Raw genomic sequence first — 20215 nt, 5'->3', positions numbered from 1 at the left:
CAAAACAAAACAGATACTTGTCTTTCTTCTCAGCGTAGTTTACACGGAGGAATTTGACTCTCAGTATCAATCAATCAATCTTTGATTGCTATAGCACATTTAAAAAGGACAGTGTCCATCAAAGTGCCTCACACAAGGTAGCAAAGCAGATTACAACAAAGGCAACAAGAACAGTTAAAAACATTTAAAAACAGTTATAGTTACAGTTACATAGCACATCTGCAGACCAGGTGGATGTCCAAACTAATTTGCTTCAAAGTCTAGATTCCAATTGAATGGAATCTGACATGCGGACATCGATAGGAAGATTATTCCAGAGTTTGGGTGCAGCAATTGCAAAAGCTCGGTCCCCTCTAGTCTTTCGTCGGGGCCTTTGTTGCACTAAGAGCAGTTGGTTAGAGGATCTGAGCGCTCTCTTGGGGCTCTACACGTTGAGAAGGCCTGTTAGGTAACTGGGTGCCAGGTTATTTAAAATTTTAAAGTATACAAAAGGATTTTAATATGGTATTTAACAGGGAGCCAGTGTAGATTGGCTAGAAGTGGGGGGATGGGATCATGCCTTCTGGTGCCAGTTAAGAGGCGTGCTGCGGCATTTTGAACTAATTGCAAACGTTGGAGGGGAGAGAATTGGAGGCCCGTGTACAGAGAATTGCAATAGTCTAGTCTCAAAGTAATGAAGGCATGGATAAGCTTTTCAAGGTCTTTATGTGGAATACAGGGCTTTGCTTTGGAGATTTGCCGTAGCTGGTAAAAACTCGTTTTCACAACTGAGGCAACTTGTTTGTCTAACTTGAGTGAGCTGCCCAGGACCACGCCAAGATTTCTAACAGTATAAGAGAGATGGCTGGCATAGGACCCCAGTGTATTAGTTAGCTGGTCCAGGGGAATGGGACTGTCAAAAACAATAATTATCATTTAGAGTTAGAGAGTTTTGTAATAGCCAAGCTTTAACTTCCCGCAGATAGTTGAACAAAGGCACTAATGAGGACTGGACATCCTGATTCTGGGGGGAGTCAATTTGGATGTAGCAGTGAAACGAGATATTATGCTTTCTGAAAATGAGTCTCAAGGGCAGCATGTACAAAGAACATAATGTAGGACTTAGCACCGAGCCCTGGGGGACACCGCAACGGAAAGGGGCAGAAGAGGAAGAGTATTTCCTCATTGTGACGGAGAAAGACCTCTCAGATAAGTATGATTTAAACCATGAAAGGACATTACCTTTAAGTCCAGCTACATGTTCTAGCCTTGCCAGGAGAATATTGTGATCAACCGTTTCGAAAGCCGACGTTAAGTCTAATAAAACTAGGACCACTGAGCGCCCTGAATCAGCAGTTAAAAGCAGTTCATTAAAAACTCTTAATAGCGCTGTATCGGTACTGTGGCGCGGTTTAAACCCAGAATTTCTCACTGATTCCATTAGTCTCTAAAAAGGTCAGCAATTAATGAAGGACTATTTAGGATAGTACAGGATGTGTGATGTGGTGTTGCCATATATAATCATGTCCAAGGTGACAGTGACACAATTATTATAATTTTGACTGTGTAGCACACCACAATACATGGACTACTGCTCTATTGGCAGCTGTGTTGCAGATGAGTAATTGGAAAACTTTGGAAAACTTGTATGGGCAGTGTGATGATGTGATATCCTTTCCAATGGAACTGGCTCACAGGAGTTTATTTATGCTGTGTCTGCCATAGGAAGTAACACACTCAGTTTGGAAGTTTATGTTTTGCTCAAATTCAGGTTCAGAAAACACTTTACACTACAGATGGACAATAACCTAGAAACATACCTCAAAAGCAACCTTCTAGTTTTTGTGTTTACAGGTTGCCTCAGTCAGTCATCTGCCTTTATTTCAACCAATCCCTAGCATCTTCTGCATATCCTCCTTCACTACATCCATGAACCTCCTGTGAGGTCTATTTTTCAGCTGCCTGGCAGCTCCATAATCACCATCCTTTGTTCAGTGTATCCACTATCCCTCCATTGCACATGTCCAAGTCATCTCAGCCTTGTCTGCTCACTCCCAGTGAAAATCTTATCTTATGCTTTGTGTAGATCCAAAAAGACAGTGCAACTACTCCTGACTTTCTCTATAGTCCATCAATGCTCATAAGGCAAACATCACATCTGTAGTGCTCTTTCTTGGCATTAGGCCATGCTGCTGCTTGCTGATTGTCACCTCTCTCCTTAACCTAGATTCAACAAGTCTTTCACATAGCTTCAGGATATGACTCATTAACTTTATATCTGTAGTTAATAAAGCTCCGCACATTCCCCTTGATCTTTGATATCGGGACACTTTTACAACCCATCCAGATATAAGCACAAACTGAGTGAGGATGTAGTTAAGGCCTGGCACAAAGTCTCCCTTTTTCTTTGATTTATAAACACACTAATGAGGAAACTCCAAAAATGTCCTTGTCCAAATACCGAGCCAGAAGAGTGTCTTCTTTGATGTTGTCTTTTGCCCAATATTTTAACTGTCTAAGACCTCTTACTGTTAAACTGGGTACATCTAATTCCATTTTCTTTGAATTACTTTTGCAAGGAAGATGAGTTAAATCCTGATATTTAACAGCACGTAAGTAGGTCAGTGTGCCCACATTTATTTGACTGCATTGTACTTGGAATGGACTGTTATATTCTATATTACAACATAACTATAACCTCAGCTTCATAATTACAACCTCAGCTTCACTGAATAAGTGTCAGGGTCCCTGTGCCTACCCGGTTGGCTCAGTATGGCTACATATGTTTTTATTTTCATTTTTGTTCCTGCTCTCTCCCTTCCTCTCTCTCCCTCCTCCCTCTGCCTGGGCGGAGCTCACCTGTGGGCTCCTGCCCTTGGCCCACGCACCTGGTCGCAATCACGCACCTGTGGCTCATCACCTGAGAGTGTTCCAGCTCCTTTTTAAGATGGCAGCTCTGTGTTTCTCGTCGCTGGACCGTTGCCGACCCTCGTCAGTGTAACCCCAGCTCAGTTCACTCTAGAGTGTTTCTCAGCGATCTTCCTTTGTATTCCCTTCATGTCTCTGTGTCCAGATTCCCTGGACCAACCCTTGTGTTTCCCGAGCGATCGAGTGTGCGTGGAGTGTGAAGAGGAGCGTGAAGCGTGGATGGAGTGTGTGTGGACTTTCAGCATCTGTCCCCATTTGTGTGTGGACCCCCGGAGCCTAGCTTTCCCCTCACCTTTGTAAATAGATCACCTGGTGTTGCTGTAATAAAGACTCTTGTGTTTTCAAAACTTAGAGCCTGCGCGTGAGTCCGTGCAGTCCCGTTGTGACAATAAGTGTTTGGGTATCATCCACAAACACTGTGGTATTGAGGTATCCTTCTAGAGTCAGCTCATTTTCAGTAGGGTTGTGGTATGTGGGATGTTACTGAAGAAACTGTCATATTATCCTCATCATAAGCTGTAAAAAGACCCATAGGGGAATTCCACTAAGTTTTATGGATACATCTGGCACCACTAGTGTGGTGACAGAGAGGCGAAAACACCACTCAACTGAAGTGAGCAGTCTGTAAAAATTCCCACTCTTATCCTGTTGGCTGGGATGTATAATTTCTCTGTTTCTTTCAAGTTTCAAAGACTCTTTTTGATATTAATAGCTGACGTTAAATAAATACAGATAGTTCTAAATAGCTGGAGGAGGTGGCTGGGGAGAGGGAAGTCTGGGCCTCTTTGCTTAGGCTGCTGCCCCCGCGACCCAGCCTCGGATAAAGCGGATGAAGATGGATGGATGGATGGATAGTTCTAAATAGTCTCTGTTATACTGTCAGAAAGAAAGAACTATAAATTATTTCCATATGTTCATCTTTCTCAAAGTCATGCGCAACATAATGTGCACCATGCATTCGTAACACACGTTATATACTATCAGTTAGACAAAGGGCTAACTTTAAATCAGGATCAATCACCAGATATTTCCAAAGAACAACAAGAAGAGGTTTAAGCCTGTGCATGGGGACAGCAAGAAGATATCTGAGCCAGTATCATGATGTGTAATCGAGCCCTAATGAGCGTGATTTACAACTTTTCCCAAGTTTCCCATTCCCTCTGACTCAGTAATTGCTCCTCAAAAGCTGGCTGGCATGGTGGCTGTGGTGCCGGTTCAGGTGGGCGTCCCACAGATTACTTCTGGGTGAGGCATTGTCAAGCCAAGATGACTCATGTTGGGAATGCCTGAGTTGCTGTAAATGCCCAACAGCTAAAAAGAGCTGAGAGCACCTCCAGCATGTCTGCTGGCTTTGACGTCATCCAGGAACCTGACACACTTTTTATTACTGAATACATGTGCAGTTGTTCTTTGTCTGTTCATGAATAATATTTTAACTTTTCCTACTGGGCTTAAATAAAAAATAATGAGAAAAGAAGAAACACCGATAGTACTATTATTGTTATTTTTTTAGTTGTGGTTTCCAGTGTCCCTGTGTTAGGGTTTAACTGGTATTGTGCAAACATAGCCAAGATTACTGTAGTGATGAATCACATCCGGGCTGTGTTCACATTCAGCGTAGCTGTTAAAATGAATACAGCGGCAGTAGTATAATTATGGGATGCACATAGTGAAGCAGTTATGACAAAGCTGGTATGTTGTTACAGTTTAAAAAAACAAAGCAAGAACACTACAGTGACAACAATCAGCTGACAGTATCATACTGTGACACTTTACACTAGATACACTGTAAAATAACAACATTGTCAGTAATGTATTGTAAGTGCTGCTGCAGTCTTTCATTGTAATAACAGCACTATATCACTGCACATTAATTGCTTGCAAAATGTATTTAAATGATCAAAAGTAATAATCATAGCCCTACAATTATTGATTTTGTTGTTAGTATCGTATGGACTCTTTGAAGTACTTTGATGATTGTTGCTTTGTGTTTATACTGTGTTGCGTGGTTTCCAGTGTTTATGGGGCCAAGAACAATATTTAGCTGCTGTCAACAGTGGCAGTTTTAAAAATGAGTCGTGTGTGATGCAAGCAGTGACTGACTCATGCCAAACTCGCACACTCAAGAAAGCAAGAAACCTGAAATTGGGGATAAGACATGCAGTTATAATAAACTCTTGCTGGAGACTCCACTTTGAACACTGAAATAAAGTCAAATGAAAAGCAAATCGCTAAAAGCATTGTAACATAAAGTTACAATAAGGAACTATTGGATTGCAGTCACAGACACTGTGAAATAACACTTTAATGTGAGCAAATGGAGCTGCCAGGAAATTTTCGAATATTACAGGGGAACAGTTACGTATTTTTGTTGATGAAACTCAATTAAGTAAAAATTTGAGAAATGAACAAGTAAGTATAATAACTGAATTAGACGACTAATTTATTTCTGCTCTGTCTTGCCCTTTGAATGCTTACCTGAAGCAAAACATTTTTCATCCCTTCTCTCCTGTGAATCTCTGCCAGTTCAAGATTCAAGATTTTTATTTGCCATTGGCGCCTAGGACCAACAGTCCATGCACATTGGAATTCTTGTGCAACGCTCTCCAGGTCAAGTTACACTTGGCGCCCATTTCAGACTACACTACACTAATTTCTCAAGAAAGCAATTACTCTAAACGTATCCACATAGCCAGCGTTATCTTGTGGCAACACAATAACATCAGCAGATAACAGCAATCAAAATCAACCAAATACTGAGTCACTGTTGAAACATTTGTGCTGTCAGGGGCTGGGTCTGACCCAGCATTTTGAGTGTGTTTTGTAAATTGTGTTTTCTTATAAATATATGTGTAGTTCTGGTGTTGCATTATTAGTTAGGTTTTAGATGAGTCTATTCTAGTTTAGGTCCATCTATGTCCTCTACTGTAAGTCTGTTCTGGTCTTCTCTGGGTGGTCTGTCATGTATTTCGTGCCTGTGTGTTTAATGTTGTCTCGTTTGTGCTCCCATGCCTACGTCTCTGTGTTTTTTGTTTTATTTTGAAAGTCTAGCGTTCCCTTCTTGAATGTGCTTACTTTTACACTTCCCCTGTGGTGTCATTATGTTCATTTGTGTCAGCTGTTTCCTCTTGTGTTTCCACTTGCCCTGATCGCCCCTTGTGTGTATTTAGTCTGTGTTCTATTCTGTCTTTGTCACAACGTCTGTGTTACCACGTCGAGTCATTGTTATCACAGTTATGATGTTTAGTCACAGTTATCTTATTTATGTTTCCCAGTACTGGTTACAGGTTAGCTGTCGCTCCTGTGTTCACCTTTTTTCATGTTTACCGGCCTAAATAAAACAGTTTGCTTTTGGTCCAAGTCTGCTCCGCCTCCTTCTGTGTCCACACCTCTGTTTCACGCTCTCGCACAGTCGGCGCCCGTTGACAGTGACATGTGCATTTAAATTTGATTTTATTTTGGAATTGTTAATCCTTTTAACATGTCAGCTTGATGTTCCAACAACATTAGCCAAAAATTTTAATATGACACATAATCTATACATGTCCTTACATTCACATCATTTTTTTTCCACTTCAGCTGATTTATTGTCTTATTTGTGACATCATTATCATTTTCTTTATTTAAAGGAGACATGCGCACAAAAATAAAAGCAATGCAGGATAACAGCATAGCTGTTTTTTTAACTGGCAGACATTTCAGTAAAGGTAAGTACTATCATTAATGCATGCCTCTGGGCTAGCTGTCGTAGTTGTTGACTCTCGGTTAACCGCGATGATTAAATGGATGTTCCATAGCGCTTCAAATATGCAAATTCATGGATAATGGATTAAGTAAACAAATAGAAAACACACAAATGATATTATAATATGTGTAAGGTTTTATGGACAAGAAAAACTGGATAATAATTTGCATTGTCCAATCATGATGCTTTGGTTCTCTGGCAAGTCAAGTAAAACCTATTCAGTGTGGTGATATCAGAATCAGAAAGACTTTATTTATCCCCAAGGGGCAGTTAACATACAACAGAGCAGCATGACGTTGAAGATAAGGACAGGGCATAAACAGGCAATAAGAGTGAGATAATAAATACACAGAATATACAGTATATACGCAAATTACACAGATATGAGATATGATATGAGAGTAGTAGCGTCTCAAATTTGAACAGCTTTAACTGGAACTTTATCCAACTCAGGAACTGAAAGGAGTTCTTCTTCGTAGCATGGACAGTGTTATTCAGATACCATAGCAAGATTATGCTTAATGGAGTCATTCTAAAGAATTTTGAATTTAATCTTTGTAGCATCCGTTGTGATTTTAATTTTGCAGGATGTGATAGGAGTAGCTACTATGGCAGGAATGTTGATAAAAAAGCAGAATGAATACATAAGAATTTTGGGCCAGTTAGGACTGTTTTCCTACACTTTCCTGAGAAGCTTTATAAATAAGGGCTCTGGTGTTTCTTTGAAGAAACTTTCTGGAATACCATGCTGTGTACTGAAACACCTTCCTGTTCTTGTTGGGACAAGAGCACATAATTAACATGTGACCCATGCCACAGCTTTGCATACAGCACTGTATATCAGCAGCTGTGCATCTCAAACACATACTGACTTGCTGGGATACTTGACAGTTAAAGAAGATGCTCTGGTTTTATTTCCTGCCTCTTGTGATGTCCAGCCAAACTCTAATGATGGCTTTGCCTCTCTGGATAGCAGATCTGCCAAAGAAACCTCCTCCTGGACCATCTGCAGCTGACCAAGAGTTTGCAGAGGTATTGTGCATTTTTGGAAGGATACGATCCCTGTAACAAAAAAGAAAAAACAAAAGAGAAAAGAAGGCATGCTGCTATATTTGTAGGTCTTTGCACTGCGATATTGTTGTTTTATTCATAGAGGGGTTTAATCTGGAACCCCACTTTATTGTCTACTTCAAGTGCAATATTGACTGCTGCTTGTAGGAATTTGCTGTATGTGGGGCCTGGTCACTGTGTATTTCAAGGAGTAAAACATTATCAAACTGACATTTTGTGAAGAAAGCCAATAACCTAATTTCAGTGTGTATGGGTAGGACATGCAGTTATACCTGACTGACAATTTGTGCAGATTACACTATCAACACTTTTTTCAAGTAATACTATACTGTACATCTGTGCTCTACTATATATTTTTTAATATATTTTTTTCGTTAAGAAACTGTCGTTTTAGGTTGGAATTACAGACACTGGAAAATAAGAGTTAATATTGATAAATGGTCCTGCCTGGACTTGAATTTAAGTTTTTTTTTTATAAACTGCATAGAGTCGGCTTCATAAATATAATTAGATTATACTTTTAGATTATTGCACACAGTTAATTATTTTAATGACTTAAACCAACCAACTCTTCTCTCTCTCTTTTAATAAATAATAAGTTGTTAGAAATCTCTTTGATATAGTGACTTGATTGGATAACTAATTCATTTTTGGTTTGTCTTCTTCACCTTTGATGCCTCGCCTGAGGAAAAATGTGGTGCACTGATAATGATTCTTTATGAGGGTGCCCTGTGAATGCCTGTGAACCACTTCTGAAGAAAACATTGACTGCAAGATAACACAGCAGTCAGGAGACAGCAGCAGTGAATAAATAACACTGTTAGAACTCTTGTCATGTTCATGCTGAAGCTGATTTCAATAACAGAATTTTTACTATTTGATGAAGTGCATTTGAAAGTTTTACGCTTTATTTCAAACAAGCTTTAAAAGACATCTTTATCAAATCCTTTATGAACCATTTACTTACTACCAATTTTAAAGATAAATTTGATGTGTGCTCCTGGTGTCCTTCTATGGAGTTTTAATAATATTAATAACAATGATTCTACTGAGGGAGAGTATGAAACACAGCTACTTGTACACAGGTAAGTCTGAGTGTGTCTGATGTTGACACCTGCAGTTACATGAGTGCTAAAGTGTTTCTGCACGGTGCTATCATTAAAGGTCTGAGGACATTTCTGGAATTCTTACTGTAAAGTTACTTCAGGCCTGGTTGCGCATTTGTGTTCCTCCACAGCAACAATGGCAATGTGTGAACATTTGTACTTTATACAGTGCTATGGAAAAAAAGCATTTTCCCAGCCATCATTCCTTATTTTTTGTGTATTTGTCATATTTACATGTTTCAGATCATCAAATGAATTTTGATGTTAGACAAAAAAAATAACTGAATACAAAATGTAGTTTTTTAATGATAAACTCAGTTGTTAAAAATACAATACAGGTTGTTATACTCATAAATATTCATTGACTAGTGTGTAACTACCAGCAATACATTCTGAATTAACTCCTCCAGGAGTGGGCACCAGTTTGTGGAAGCCACCATGTTGCCCCACCATCTTGAATACAGTGGCAATGATTGACATCGTCATTCTTCCTAATCACATCCTATATATCTGGTTAGAGACTAGCCACATACTCCACATACAGTAATACCCCAAAGGTGGAGGAGAACAGAACTTCAACATATGAAGTGTATGGTTTATCAACTGAGAAGGGTCTGCTTCACCAAGTGACGCCACATTCTCACATCATATGAGAGTATATTTGCAAAGTTTCAGAGCACCGCAGTGTCAGATCCACTTCCTAGAAAGTTTTGCTAACACTGGCTAGCAGCAGCTAAGGCGTGATGGGCAGGTGTGTTATAACTTTAAGTGTGTCAAAAATGCAAAAAAGGTAATGATGAAGGGGGGAAACACTTTTTCACAGCAAAGTAAAGATGTTTATTTCAACTGATTTACTTTAGCAATACCGGTTATTTTTCTTCAGGAATATCTGCGGCATTTCTATGGCTACCAGCCCAAGGCAGAAAGACAGAAGAGGACCACCGACATAAGTAAAGATGATGATTTGACAACCGGATCCTGTGATAAGAAGACAAAGGTGCAGGAGATGCAACGGTATTTTGGTTTGCTTCCAAGTGGAGAGCTCACAGAAGAGACTCTAGCAGTGATGAAGAAGCCACGCTGTGGACTGTCAGATGTGGAGCAAGTTGGAGAAACAGTTCGCTGGACGAAGAAGAGGATCAGCTACAGGTTAGAAACAATAAAACTGATTTCTGTAGTCAATATGGTAAATGCTACTTCACAAGATTAGCGTTCACAGCGTTAACTAGCTTAGCTGTTAACAAAGTACAGCTGAGGCTGATCAGAATGTTAGCCTCAAACATGAGTCTGATGCTGTTTTGGTTATAAATCTCAGTACTGGTTAAAAAATAGAGCAGGGTAATAAATGATCTACCAGGTTTCAGCTATGTTATGGCAGGAGACAGCAGATTGAAGTAGGGCTGAATGAATACCATGAATGACTGTTCAGAATTTTAAGGGTGTCAGTCTCTCAAAATAACATAAAAAGCATTCAAATTCAATGTGTCACATCAGTAAAGGTGAATCCATTTAATGGTGATTTTTATCATTAGAACAGTTAGCAAGAAACTCCCCATCCCAGCACTGAAGGCTCAGAAAGTCTTTAGAAGAGCATGGAAGCTTTGGTCCAACGTCACACCTCTGAAATTTCGCAACCGGATCATGACCGTGGCTGACATTGACATCTTTTTCTATAGTGGAGGTAAGCTTTAAAGACTGTTCTCCTCATCCATGTATAATAATGAAGCAGATGGTAAAGCGAGGCGTAAAGGATTTACTAAATAATAAAATAATAGCACCCTGTGTTGTTGCAGATCATAATGATAGTTCACCTTTTGATGGCAGAGGAGGAGTCCTGGCTCACGCCTTTATGCCTGGGCTTCACATTGGTGGAGATGTCCACTTTGATTCTGATGAAGACTGGAGTTTTAATTCTACCGGTATTACCAGGGCAAAACCCCCCAAAAAGCAACAATTTAAAAACATGTGTCACAAATTTTTCTCTGAACATGAAGCTAGACAGAATCAACGTGGTACCTGCATTCTTATGAACTTTTTGTAAGAAAGCAGCAGCAGGTGTGTTTTGTGTGTCATAATTGTTTGCTTATTGTCAAGATGCTGTATGACTGAAATACAGTGCACTTTACAGAAGTTACATATTTGGTGGACTGAATGAGAACATTAATTTGACCTAACCTGGAGTGATTTAGTGAAACATGGGTGGGACTTTTGTGTTACAGCCTTCCTGCATCACACGAGTACTAACATGATGTGCGCTCCTGCTCCAGGTATCAACCTGTTTGCTGTGGCAATCCATGAATTTGGCCATGCGCTTGGCTTGTCCCACTCATCTGATCCTGGAGCTATCATGTACCCAGCATATAACTTTGACCCCAACTATGAGCCCCAGCTCTCCTTTGATGATGTCAAAAACATCCAAAAACTGTATGGTGAGTTGCTGCTGGATACTTTCGATGCTTGAGCTCAGAAATGTTGCTTACCATTAGCCGCAGTTTCATTACAAGATGTTAAGCAAAGCCCGCTAGCCTCAGAATAACTTTGAAGTTTTAAAATGGAAAGTTTGTACATAAAATAATAATAATACTGACAAAAGAACAGCCACAAGCATTTTGGCTGGTTTTGCATTAAACATCCAATCCAGCAATAATTCAATAACAAGAGGTCATTTAGAAGAATTGAACATAATTTATTGAAATAGAGAAATGAATATATTTGGCAATTAGACTAGATGTTAGGACAGGACCCCCCCGGCTTGAATGGAGGTCTGAGTAATGTGTCTGTGATGGAGATGGGGAGGAGGTGGGTTGTAAGAAAGAGGGTCTAAAAGCAGAGGTTGATTGGCTCGAAGGAGGCAGGCAAGAAGATGATTGGATTAGATTAAGAACATGAATATTGAGATTGACAGTGTGGGAAAGCTGTAGACATGTAAACAACAGAAAAGAAGCTCATCACCCAGTAAAGCAGCCAGATCAGTGATTACAGATCTTCCTTAGTGAAATCACACATAAGCTTAATTTTGTTATGTGTAACAAAAACTTGCAGTGATATTGATTTGCTCAAAACCATTATAAACTGGCCACCATCAGTTATTTAATATCCGTTCATATCTTATATTTCAGATTATTCTGTTTCTTTTCAATAGTTTAAGTATTTTTTAATCCTCATTATTATTATTATTGTTATTAGTTTTAGACATTATTAGACAATTACAACAATTGTTTTATTTTGTTTTCTTATAAGATTAAATACAATTTGGTTAAAGAACAATGGATTGAAATCATTATGGCAAAATGACGTCATGGTGTAAAACATATGACAGAAACAGTAAAACAAACATTTCAAGTAATTTTCTTTTTATGCTTGTTTCCTTTTTCTTTGTTTTCTTTCTTCCTTTAAAAAAAGATATTTACAATATTTTATTTTCAGGGGTAATCAAGTGTCCTTTTCTATTCCTCTCTGCTGTGTACAGGAGTCAATCCCAATTTTACTTCACTGACCTCAAAAAGGCCTCCTCCAAAAACACCTACAAAATGTGATCCGTATTTGTCCTTTGATGCAGTAACAGAACTACAACAGGAAGTTTTGTTTTTCAAAGACAGGTATGTAAATCTGTGCGGTCTTGGACATAATTCTCTCAGTGTGTCTCTTTGGTCCGAGGATTACAGGAAAACTGAACTGAAAAACAGAATATTCATTTGAGATAGCCTTCCTGCTTTTCAGGTTTATGTGGCGCAAACATCCTGAATTTGAGGAAACGCGTGTCTCCTTGATTAGCAGTCTTTGGCCAGACACTGTACCGGCCAACTTGGATGCCGTTTACGAGAATACGTGGGAAAATGTTGTTGTGTTTTTTAAAGGTAAAGACACAAAAAGGGGTAAAAAAAAATCTACAAACCCATCGGTTTAGTGTCTGGCAGTAGATTAAAATACATGTGTACATGTGTTATTATAGTGTTTTTGTTTCAGGTAATCAGTACTGGATGCTGAGGCAGTTAAAGCTTGAGGAAGGATTCCCTAGAAGCATCTCAACCTTGGGCTTCCCTTCCAGAATAAAATCTGTAGATGCTGCTCTTCACTTCAGAGATGAGGGCTATACTGTGTTCTTCACTGGTGATGAGTGTTGGAGGTATGTAAGATCATAAAGCTCTTTAGTCCGGTTTTCAGTCTTTATGCTGACCACCTACCTACTTCAAAACGTGAAAGATCACCATACATAAAATAGTTAAAAACAATATACAGCCACGATCAAAAGTTTAAGACCACTTGTAAAATGGCAAAAAATCATATTTTGCACAGTTGGATCTTAATAAGGCTCCTAGTGGAGCTTCAGCATGCAGCAAGAAGAAATGGGAGTGAGACAAAACATTTTTTGAGCGTGTAATTTATTGAAAACAACGCTTAAACTGAAATATGCAAAGTATGATTTTTTTTGTCATTTCACAAGTGGTCTTAAACTTTTGATCGTGGCTGTAGCAAGACTTGTCTGATCTTTAACCATTTCATTTAATCTTTACTGACTGATGTAGATGGAGAGGTGTGAGACATGTTTATGTACTGGAATCACCTTTATGCAATGAGATGACAGGAAACTATTTCCACTGTTGGCATCTTACATAGATGGGTGTTCCTGATAGTAGATGAAAGAGCAATCAGATATATGAGATCCAGACTGTCCTCTTCTGTTGAAAACTTTAAAAAAAATAAGTAAAATTTACTTTAAAGAATTTTGTATGGCTATGTGTGAGTGCTGTTATTATTTCACACATAGAAACAGAACATCATTGCGTGAGAACCAGTCTAAACCAGACAGGCTTCCTGCTTACGCTTTGATGTAATACAAAATTACACATCTCTAGTACAAGTGGTTGCAGAATCAACTGTTGTCACCAACTTGACTATTTGTCATCAAAACGGTGCTTTAAGTAAAGTAGTCATGTAGTTTATCACACTTCCCATGGAAATGTTGTCATCCATAAACAAGAAAATACTGACATTAATCTCTGCTTTTCTAAAATCACTATTATATTTTATTATTATATGTGATAATGTAGATACAACGAGGAACAAAGGTTGATGGAGGGATCACCAATGTCTGTTGAGGAGCAGTGGCCAGAGATCCCAACGCCTATAGATGCTGCTGTCTTCTATGATGGTACTTACATCACTTTTCTTTTAGAGCCCTTTAAAATGTCAATTTCTCATAAAAAGAAATTCAATCCAACAAAATTTACAGTACATTTACACTAACACTTCATAGTTTTCTGCTCCTTTGCTGTTTGACTCTCAGATTAATAGAATATCTTCACTAACTGTGATTGGAAAATACTTGCATATAGACATAGAGTAAAATGTAAGGTATAAAGGTTTATAACCAAGGCAGTACTATCCAAGGTACTTAAACCTTTTCATTATGAATACTTTTGAATGCACTGTACACAGACAGTCCTTGCCCCATACAGCAAACACAGTTTGCCACAATACATTTTAAGTTTCAAATTCTAAATGAATATTGATTTCCCCACAGGATCTGTGCACTTCTTCAAAGGAAACTTGGACTACAAATACGACTCCAACTTCAAACGTGTGCACTCCATCAGTCGTGTTAATGAGCTGCTGGAATGTGAAGTGAAGGAAGGCAATGAAACAGTGACAGAGAGGAGATAAGTGAAGTAATGCTTTCCCTGGAGCTTGACGGTGCTGTGCATGCATACACAAACTTTTACGTCCAGTAATAACCACAATGTATCGAACAGAAAATAGAGAAGTGGTTAGTGTGTGGTTAGTCTTACCTCAGTGTGTAATACAGTGATGTAACATTGGAATTTGTACAGTTTTCATGATTTGAAATGTGTGTTTTAATCTATTTTTGCTGCTAATTTTAATTTTTAAATCTCTCTATACAAACATCAACATGTGATATAGAGCTATTCAGCCAAACGTAACATTTATTTTAAGCTCGTGTCGTTCCATCAGAGGGATTTATTTTTTACTTAGCAAAGAAAATTTGATATTTTCCTGATTAAAAAACATCTTTGCTTTTATGTTGAAACATATTCACTGTGTGTGCGTGCGTGCGTGCGTGTGTGTGTGTGTGTGTCTTTTTACTGCTGTTGCCTAATTTACCTGAGGCTGAACATTACTTTATAAAGTCAAAACTCTTCATCCCTGTGTCCAGTATTGTGTAACACTGACAGAAATGTAGTTTTCCTATAACACTGACACAAAGTGTTTGGGGATAATTACAGGTAAGGTGGAAAACACCCACCTGCAGTCGACTCACAGAAAAAAAAAGTTTCAGTTTCCAAAACTTTGTGCAGTTGGGCACTATTGAATGTGTAGAATAAACTGACTTGAATTTTTTTATAATAGAAATGTTGACAATGTCATGACCAATTCCTGGCAAAATACTTCTTTTCATTTGGAATCATGTTGGATCGTGCAAAAACCAAAGTGTTCATAATAAAAAAACCACTTTCAATTCCTCTATTGAGTCTTTGACAGAATATTAAATTTATGTTAACACATCCATTACAAGAAAACACAGGTGAAAGTGTTTAATGTGACAAGAACATCTAACTGTGATAACTGTTCTGAGCTTATTAAGTCCAGATACCAAATACCATGTGTGAATGTGTGTGTGAATGTGTGTGTGAATATGTGTGTGAATGGGTGAATGACTGAATGTAGTGTAAAGGGCTTTGGGGTCCTTAGGGACTAAGTAAAGCGCTATACAAATACAGGCCATTTACCACTGAGAAAATAATTTTTAAATAATTACAGCTAAGAATTAAACTAGCTCTGGAAACTAAATTACAATAAAGTGATAAAAATAGTAATAATTCTGGAACAAATACACACAAAGAAAATCCTCAAATATGTTTAAATCTGCTTTAAATCAGCTATAAAGTCAATTCTGCACAAGAGCTTGAAAATAGGAATAGTTTTTACCCTCTACACCACAGACTTCAGCCACTGCACAGAGACCTGCCATCTTCAGAAGTTTTCTGATGACTCTGCGGTGGTTGGATGCATCAGCAGGGATGATGAGACAGAGTACCGGGCTGTGGTCGACTCCTTTGTCACGTGGTGTGAGCAGAATCATCTGCAGCTCAACGTGGCAAAGACCAAGGAACTGATCGTGGACTTCAGGAAGACCAGGAAACACTTGACCCCTGTTTCAATCCAGGGGGTCAGTGTTGACATTGTGGAGGACTATAAATACCTTGGAGTACACATTGACAATAAACTGGACTGGGCTAAAAACACCACAGCACTTTACAGGAAGGGCCAGAGTCGTCTCTATTTTTTGAGGCGACTGAGGTCCTTCAACATCTGCCAGAAAATGCTGAGGATTTTCTATGAGTCTGTTGTGGCCAGTGCGATCCTCTATGCTGTTGCATGCTGGGGGAGCAGGCTGAGGGTCGCAGATGCCAACAGACTTAATAAACTGATCCGTAAGGCCAGCAATGTTGTGGGGATGGAGCTGGACTCCCTCAAGGTGGTGTCGGAGAGGCGGATGCTGTCCAAGATAAAGACAATGTTGGATAACACCTCCCACCCACTCCATGACATGTTGGTCAGTCACAGGAGCTCGTTCAGTGAGAGACTGAGATTACCGAAAAGCACCACTGAACGACACAGGAAATCATTCCTGCCTGTGGCCATCTCCCTGTACAACGCATCCACTTAACACACTGTTTGCTGCTACAACTACACATGTTTCTTTTCCAACTATTTATTTATAAGTGACTTATGTATGTATGTATGTATATATATGTATATATTGTACTATTCTTAGTTAGCGTATTGTCTGTCTTGTCTTAATGTTGGTTTAAAATGGAGCACTGTAACAAAAAATAATTTCCCCCAGGGATCAATAAAGTATTCTGATTCTGATTCTGATTCTGATTTTAATTTTATTTCTAGAACTTTCATAAAGTTGAAAGCTGAGCTTCTGTGAGCTTCATAAAATCATTAAATCAATTTGATTTTCTTCACACTGTGGGATATGGAAGTCAGATCTGAATAAAAATCAAATGAACTAAAATCTGATAATTACAGATGTTGGGGCTGTTCTAATTATCTCATGACCAATTTCCTCTGCAAACTGCAACAATGATTCAACATCAGTGTTTTGGGGTTTTTTGTACATGTAACACCGTCATGAGCAATCAAAGCCAGAGTTCCCCTCTTCACCATAAAAGGAGCATTTCGTTAGTCACTGACGGCAGGTAGTTACTCAACACATCCAAACTCCAGCCTATATAACAGCTTCTCACAGCACTGAGACACAAGTTGCACACAACGAGGAAGCATGAAGACTTTGACTCTGAGCATTCTGCTTGGCCTGGCAGTGGCAGTTTACTGCATGCCAGTATCTCAGATTACTGGGCAAGATGAAAGTTTTGCAAAGGTATGTGTACTTGGCTGTTTTTTATTTTTTGGCATAGGCTAGAGTGGACAAACGTTGTGATTATTTTAATTGTCCATCCCATGTTGTTATTTGTCTTGTTTCTTGAGCTTAAACATGCTGACAGATATTTGAGTGTAAAGCTCTGAATATTTCTCTCTTCCAGAACTACCTGAAGAAATTCTTCAACCTCACAGAGGAGGAGGGTCCAGCTGTCAGAAGGGGCATCAGCCCGCTGAACAAGAAGCTGGCTGAGATGCAGAGATTCTTTGGTCTCCAGATCACCGGGTCTCTGGATGCTGACACTTTGGCCATGATGAAGAAGCCCCGCTGTGGGGTTCCCGATGAACAGGTCGCTCGTTTCTCCACTTTTGATAACAACGCTAAATGGAAGAAAAACAGCCTCACATACAGGTGAATGATCTAAAGACACAACATAACACACAACATGAGAAAATGTGACCACACTAATGATTTTCTTGGATATTGTTGTGCTCTGCAGGATAGAGAACTACACACCTGACATGTCTGTGGCAGAGGTGGATGACTCCATAGACAAAGCTCTGCAGGTGTGGGCCAAAGTCACTCCACTGAGGTTCACAAGGATCTACAGCGGCATTGCTGATATTATGATCTCCTTTGGTCGCCGGGGTGAGTCTAAAAACACACTAAGTAATATAATCACTGAACGTTTTTATTGTATTATTGCACAAGACAGGATCATCCCACCTATCAGTCAGGAACACTAAGCTTTTTTAGTGTCTGTGTTTTGTTTGGCCAACCCTGAAACTACTATCTTCTAACAGCACATGGTGATTATTACCCCTTTGATGGCCCTGATGGCACTCTCGCCCACGCATTTGCTCCCGGTGATGGCATTGGAGGGGATGCCCATTTTGATGAAGATGAAACGTTCACGTTCCGCTCAAACACGGGTAAGTTTGTTTACTTTTATGAACTGTGGTGTCCAAATTATTACTCTGTAGTGTGCGACCTGAGTTATCCTTAGCTGTAACCAATTGTCATTCTGTGTTTTCTACTTCAGGCTACGTCCTCTTTATGGTTGCTGCCCATGAATTTGGTCACTCTCTGGGCTTGTCTCACTCCAATGACCCCGGTGCTCTCATGTACCCAGTGTACTCATACAGTAACCCTGACACCTATGTTCTTCCCCGGGATGACGTTAATGGCATCCAGTCCCTCTATGGTGAGTGCTAAATTCTTTTTTTGGTTTTATTCAATTAAAAATATTTGAGTTGACCAAAATCTTAGAAGAGCCTGTGCATAAATAATTTTACAACTTACAACAGTGTGATATTTATTAAATTACCTCCAGGTCCAAATGAGGATATCATTGTACCTGGACCTACAGCCCCCACTACTCCTGATGCCTGTGATTCAACGATGGTTTTGGATGCTGTTGCCACACTGCGAGGAGAGATGCTCTTCTTCAAGGACAGGTATCACAAAATAAATGCATGAATACCTGAGCTACTGAGATTTGCTGACTGATCATTTACATTAATGTACATTTTCTGTGTGTCTTCACAGATTCTTCTGGCGCAACCACCCTCAGAGCAACACACCTCAGCAAACTCTCATCACAAATTTCTGGCCCGATGCCCCTGTTGACATTGATGCTGCTTATGAGAGCCAACAATCAGACCGTGTCTTACTTTTTAAAGGTATGCTTTCTCAGTGTCCACCTAATGCAGCACTCCTTTGAAGTCAGCATTTTTGTGCCTTTACATAGCTTTACTATAAAGTCTACTTCTTATTTGTTCACAGGTCAGCAGGTGTGGGCTTTCAGCGGCTATGATCTTGTAAGTGGCTATCCTAAATCAATATCCAGCTTTGGTCTGCCCAAAACAGTGAAGAAAGTTGATGCGGCCCTCTATGACGAACAAAGTGGGAAGACTCTGTTCTTTGTAGGCAGTGAATACTACAGGTGTGTTCCACTAAGACCTGAGAAAATTAGGCAACTGATTTTCATACAGCAGCTTACAAGTTGTATTACAAATGTTAGATGAATCTAAATACATTTTTCTTTTCCCAGTTATAATGAGGCCACAAAGAAGATGGATAAGGGATTCCCCAAACAGGTGGATGAGACCTTCTTGGGAATGACCTCCAAAGTGACTGCAGCTCTGCAGCAAGGAGGTGAGCAGCAATTCAGGCTTGAAGACCACTGAAACGAGACAATGATTTCTGTTTTTGATATTTCTGTTTTTATCTTTTGAGTTTACATGTAATGAATGATTGCTATTTTAACATGTTTAAAAATCCCTCTGGTCTGTTATGCAGCACTAACATGTAGCATCTCTGTTCTGCAGGGTACACCTACCTCTACAGTGGACCACAAATGTTTGAGTACGCCATGTGGAGCGGGAGGCTGTACCGTGTGCTGAGGAACAGCTACTTCTTGCCCTGCACCAAATACTAGAGAAGATTTTGAATGCTAAGGCACAGTAAAAAAAAAGAAAAGAAAGAAGAGTAACTGTGTCAATATATTTTTGGATATTTAATTTTATTGTTAAAAAGTTAACAGCAGCGTATGTACTTAATACTGTTATTGTTATGTTAACTTTATTAAGCTTTACCATAACTTTTTATTTTGTTTTATTTATGTCACACTCATTATTTAATTTTTCCGTTCGCTAATTGTTGTTGTTGTGTTTTGACCTATTTATGTACACAAAAGGTCAAATGGAGTACAGTAAAAATAAATTGACATCATCAATAAGCACATTTTAAATGTGTTACTGTTGTGTTACAATGTTACAACCATAGGTGGATAAAGTACACACACTGGTAACTCAAGTATAAGTACAGATCTTCCTGCAAAAGTTGAAGAACTGCTTCTTTACTCAAGTAATAGTATCGTATTTTTCGGACCATAAAGCGCACCGGATTATAAGGCGCATTAAGCAAACAAAGCAGTCATATAAGTCAAACTTTACTCAACTCATTCTTCTT

The 20215-nt window shown here is 39.2% G+C and overlaps 2 protein-coding genes across 2 annotated transcripts; both read left to right on the top strand.

Annotated features, from left to right (window-relative positions):
* Positions 1 to 7603: 7603 nt before the first annotated feature.
* On the top strand, positions 7604 to 14493 carry LOC146660160 (matrix metalloproteinase-18). Its single transcript, XM_085421625.1, has 10 exons — positions 7604 to 7684; positions 9713 to 9978; positions 10362 to 10510; positions 10623 to 10748; positions 11097 to 11258; positions 12299 to 12428; positions 12550 to 12686; positions 12796 to 12955; positions 13881 to 13981; positions 14354 to 14493. The coding sequence occupies exons 1-10, from the start codon at positions 7604 to 7606 to the stop codon at positions 14491 to 14493; spliced, it is 1452 nt and encodes a 483-aa protein (XP_085277751.1).
* A 2644-nt stretch (positions 14494 to 17137) lies between these two features.
* LOC146660159 (collagenase 3-like) lies at positions 17138 to 19927 on the top strand. The gene is made up of 10 exons (XM_085419913.1): positions 17138 to 17242; positions 17406 to 17653; positions 17742 to 17890; positions 18046 to 18174; positions 18285 to 18446; positions 18576 to 18699; positions 18791 to 18924; positions 19028 to 19187; positions 19296 to 19399; positions 19573 to 19927. The coding sequence occupies exons 1-10, from the start codon at positions 17144 to 17146 to the stop codon at positions 19680 to 19682; spliced, it is 1419 nt and encodes a 472-aa protein (XP_085276039.1). The 5' UTR covers positions 17138 to 17143; the 3' UTR covers positions 19683 to 19927.
* Positions 19928 to 20215: the final 288 nt, after the last annotated feature.

The sequence above is a fragment of the Rhamphochromis longiceps genome, linkage group LG10, assembly GCF_057381845.1.
Source record: "Rhamphochromis longiceps isolate RC_006_pf linkage group LG10, R_longiceps_female_GT1.1, whole genome shotgun sequence".
Classification (NCBI taxonomy): Eukaryota; Metazoa; Chordata; class Actinopteri; order Cichliformes; family Cichlidae; genus Rhamphochromis; species Rhamphochromis longiceps.
Note: the sequence above shows the minus strand (reverse complement) of the source record. Positions and strands in the feature narration are given on the sequence as shown.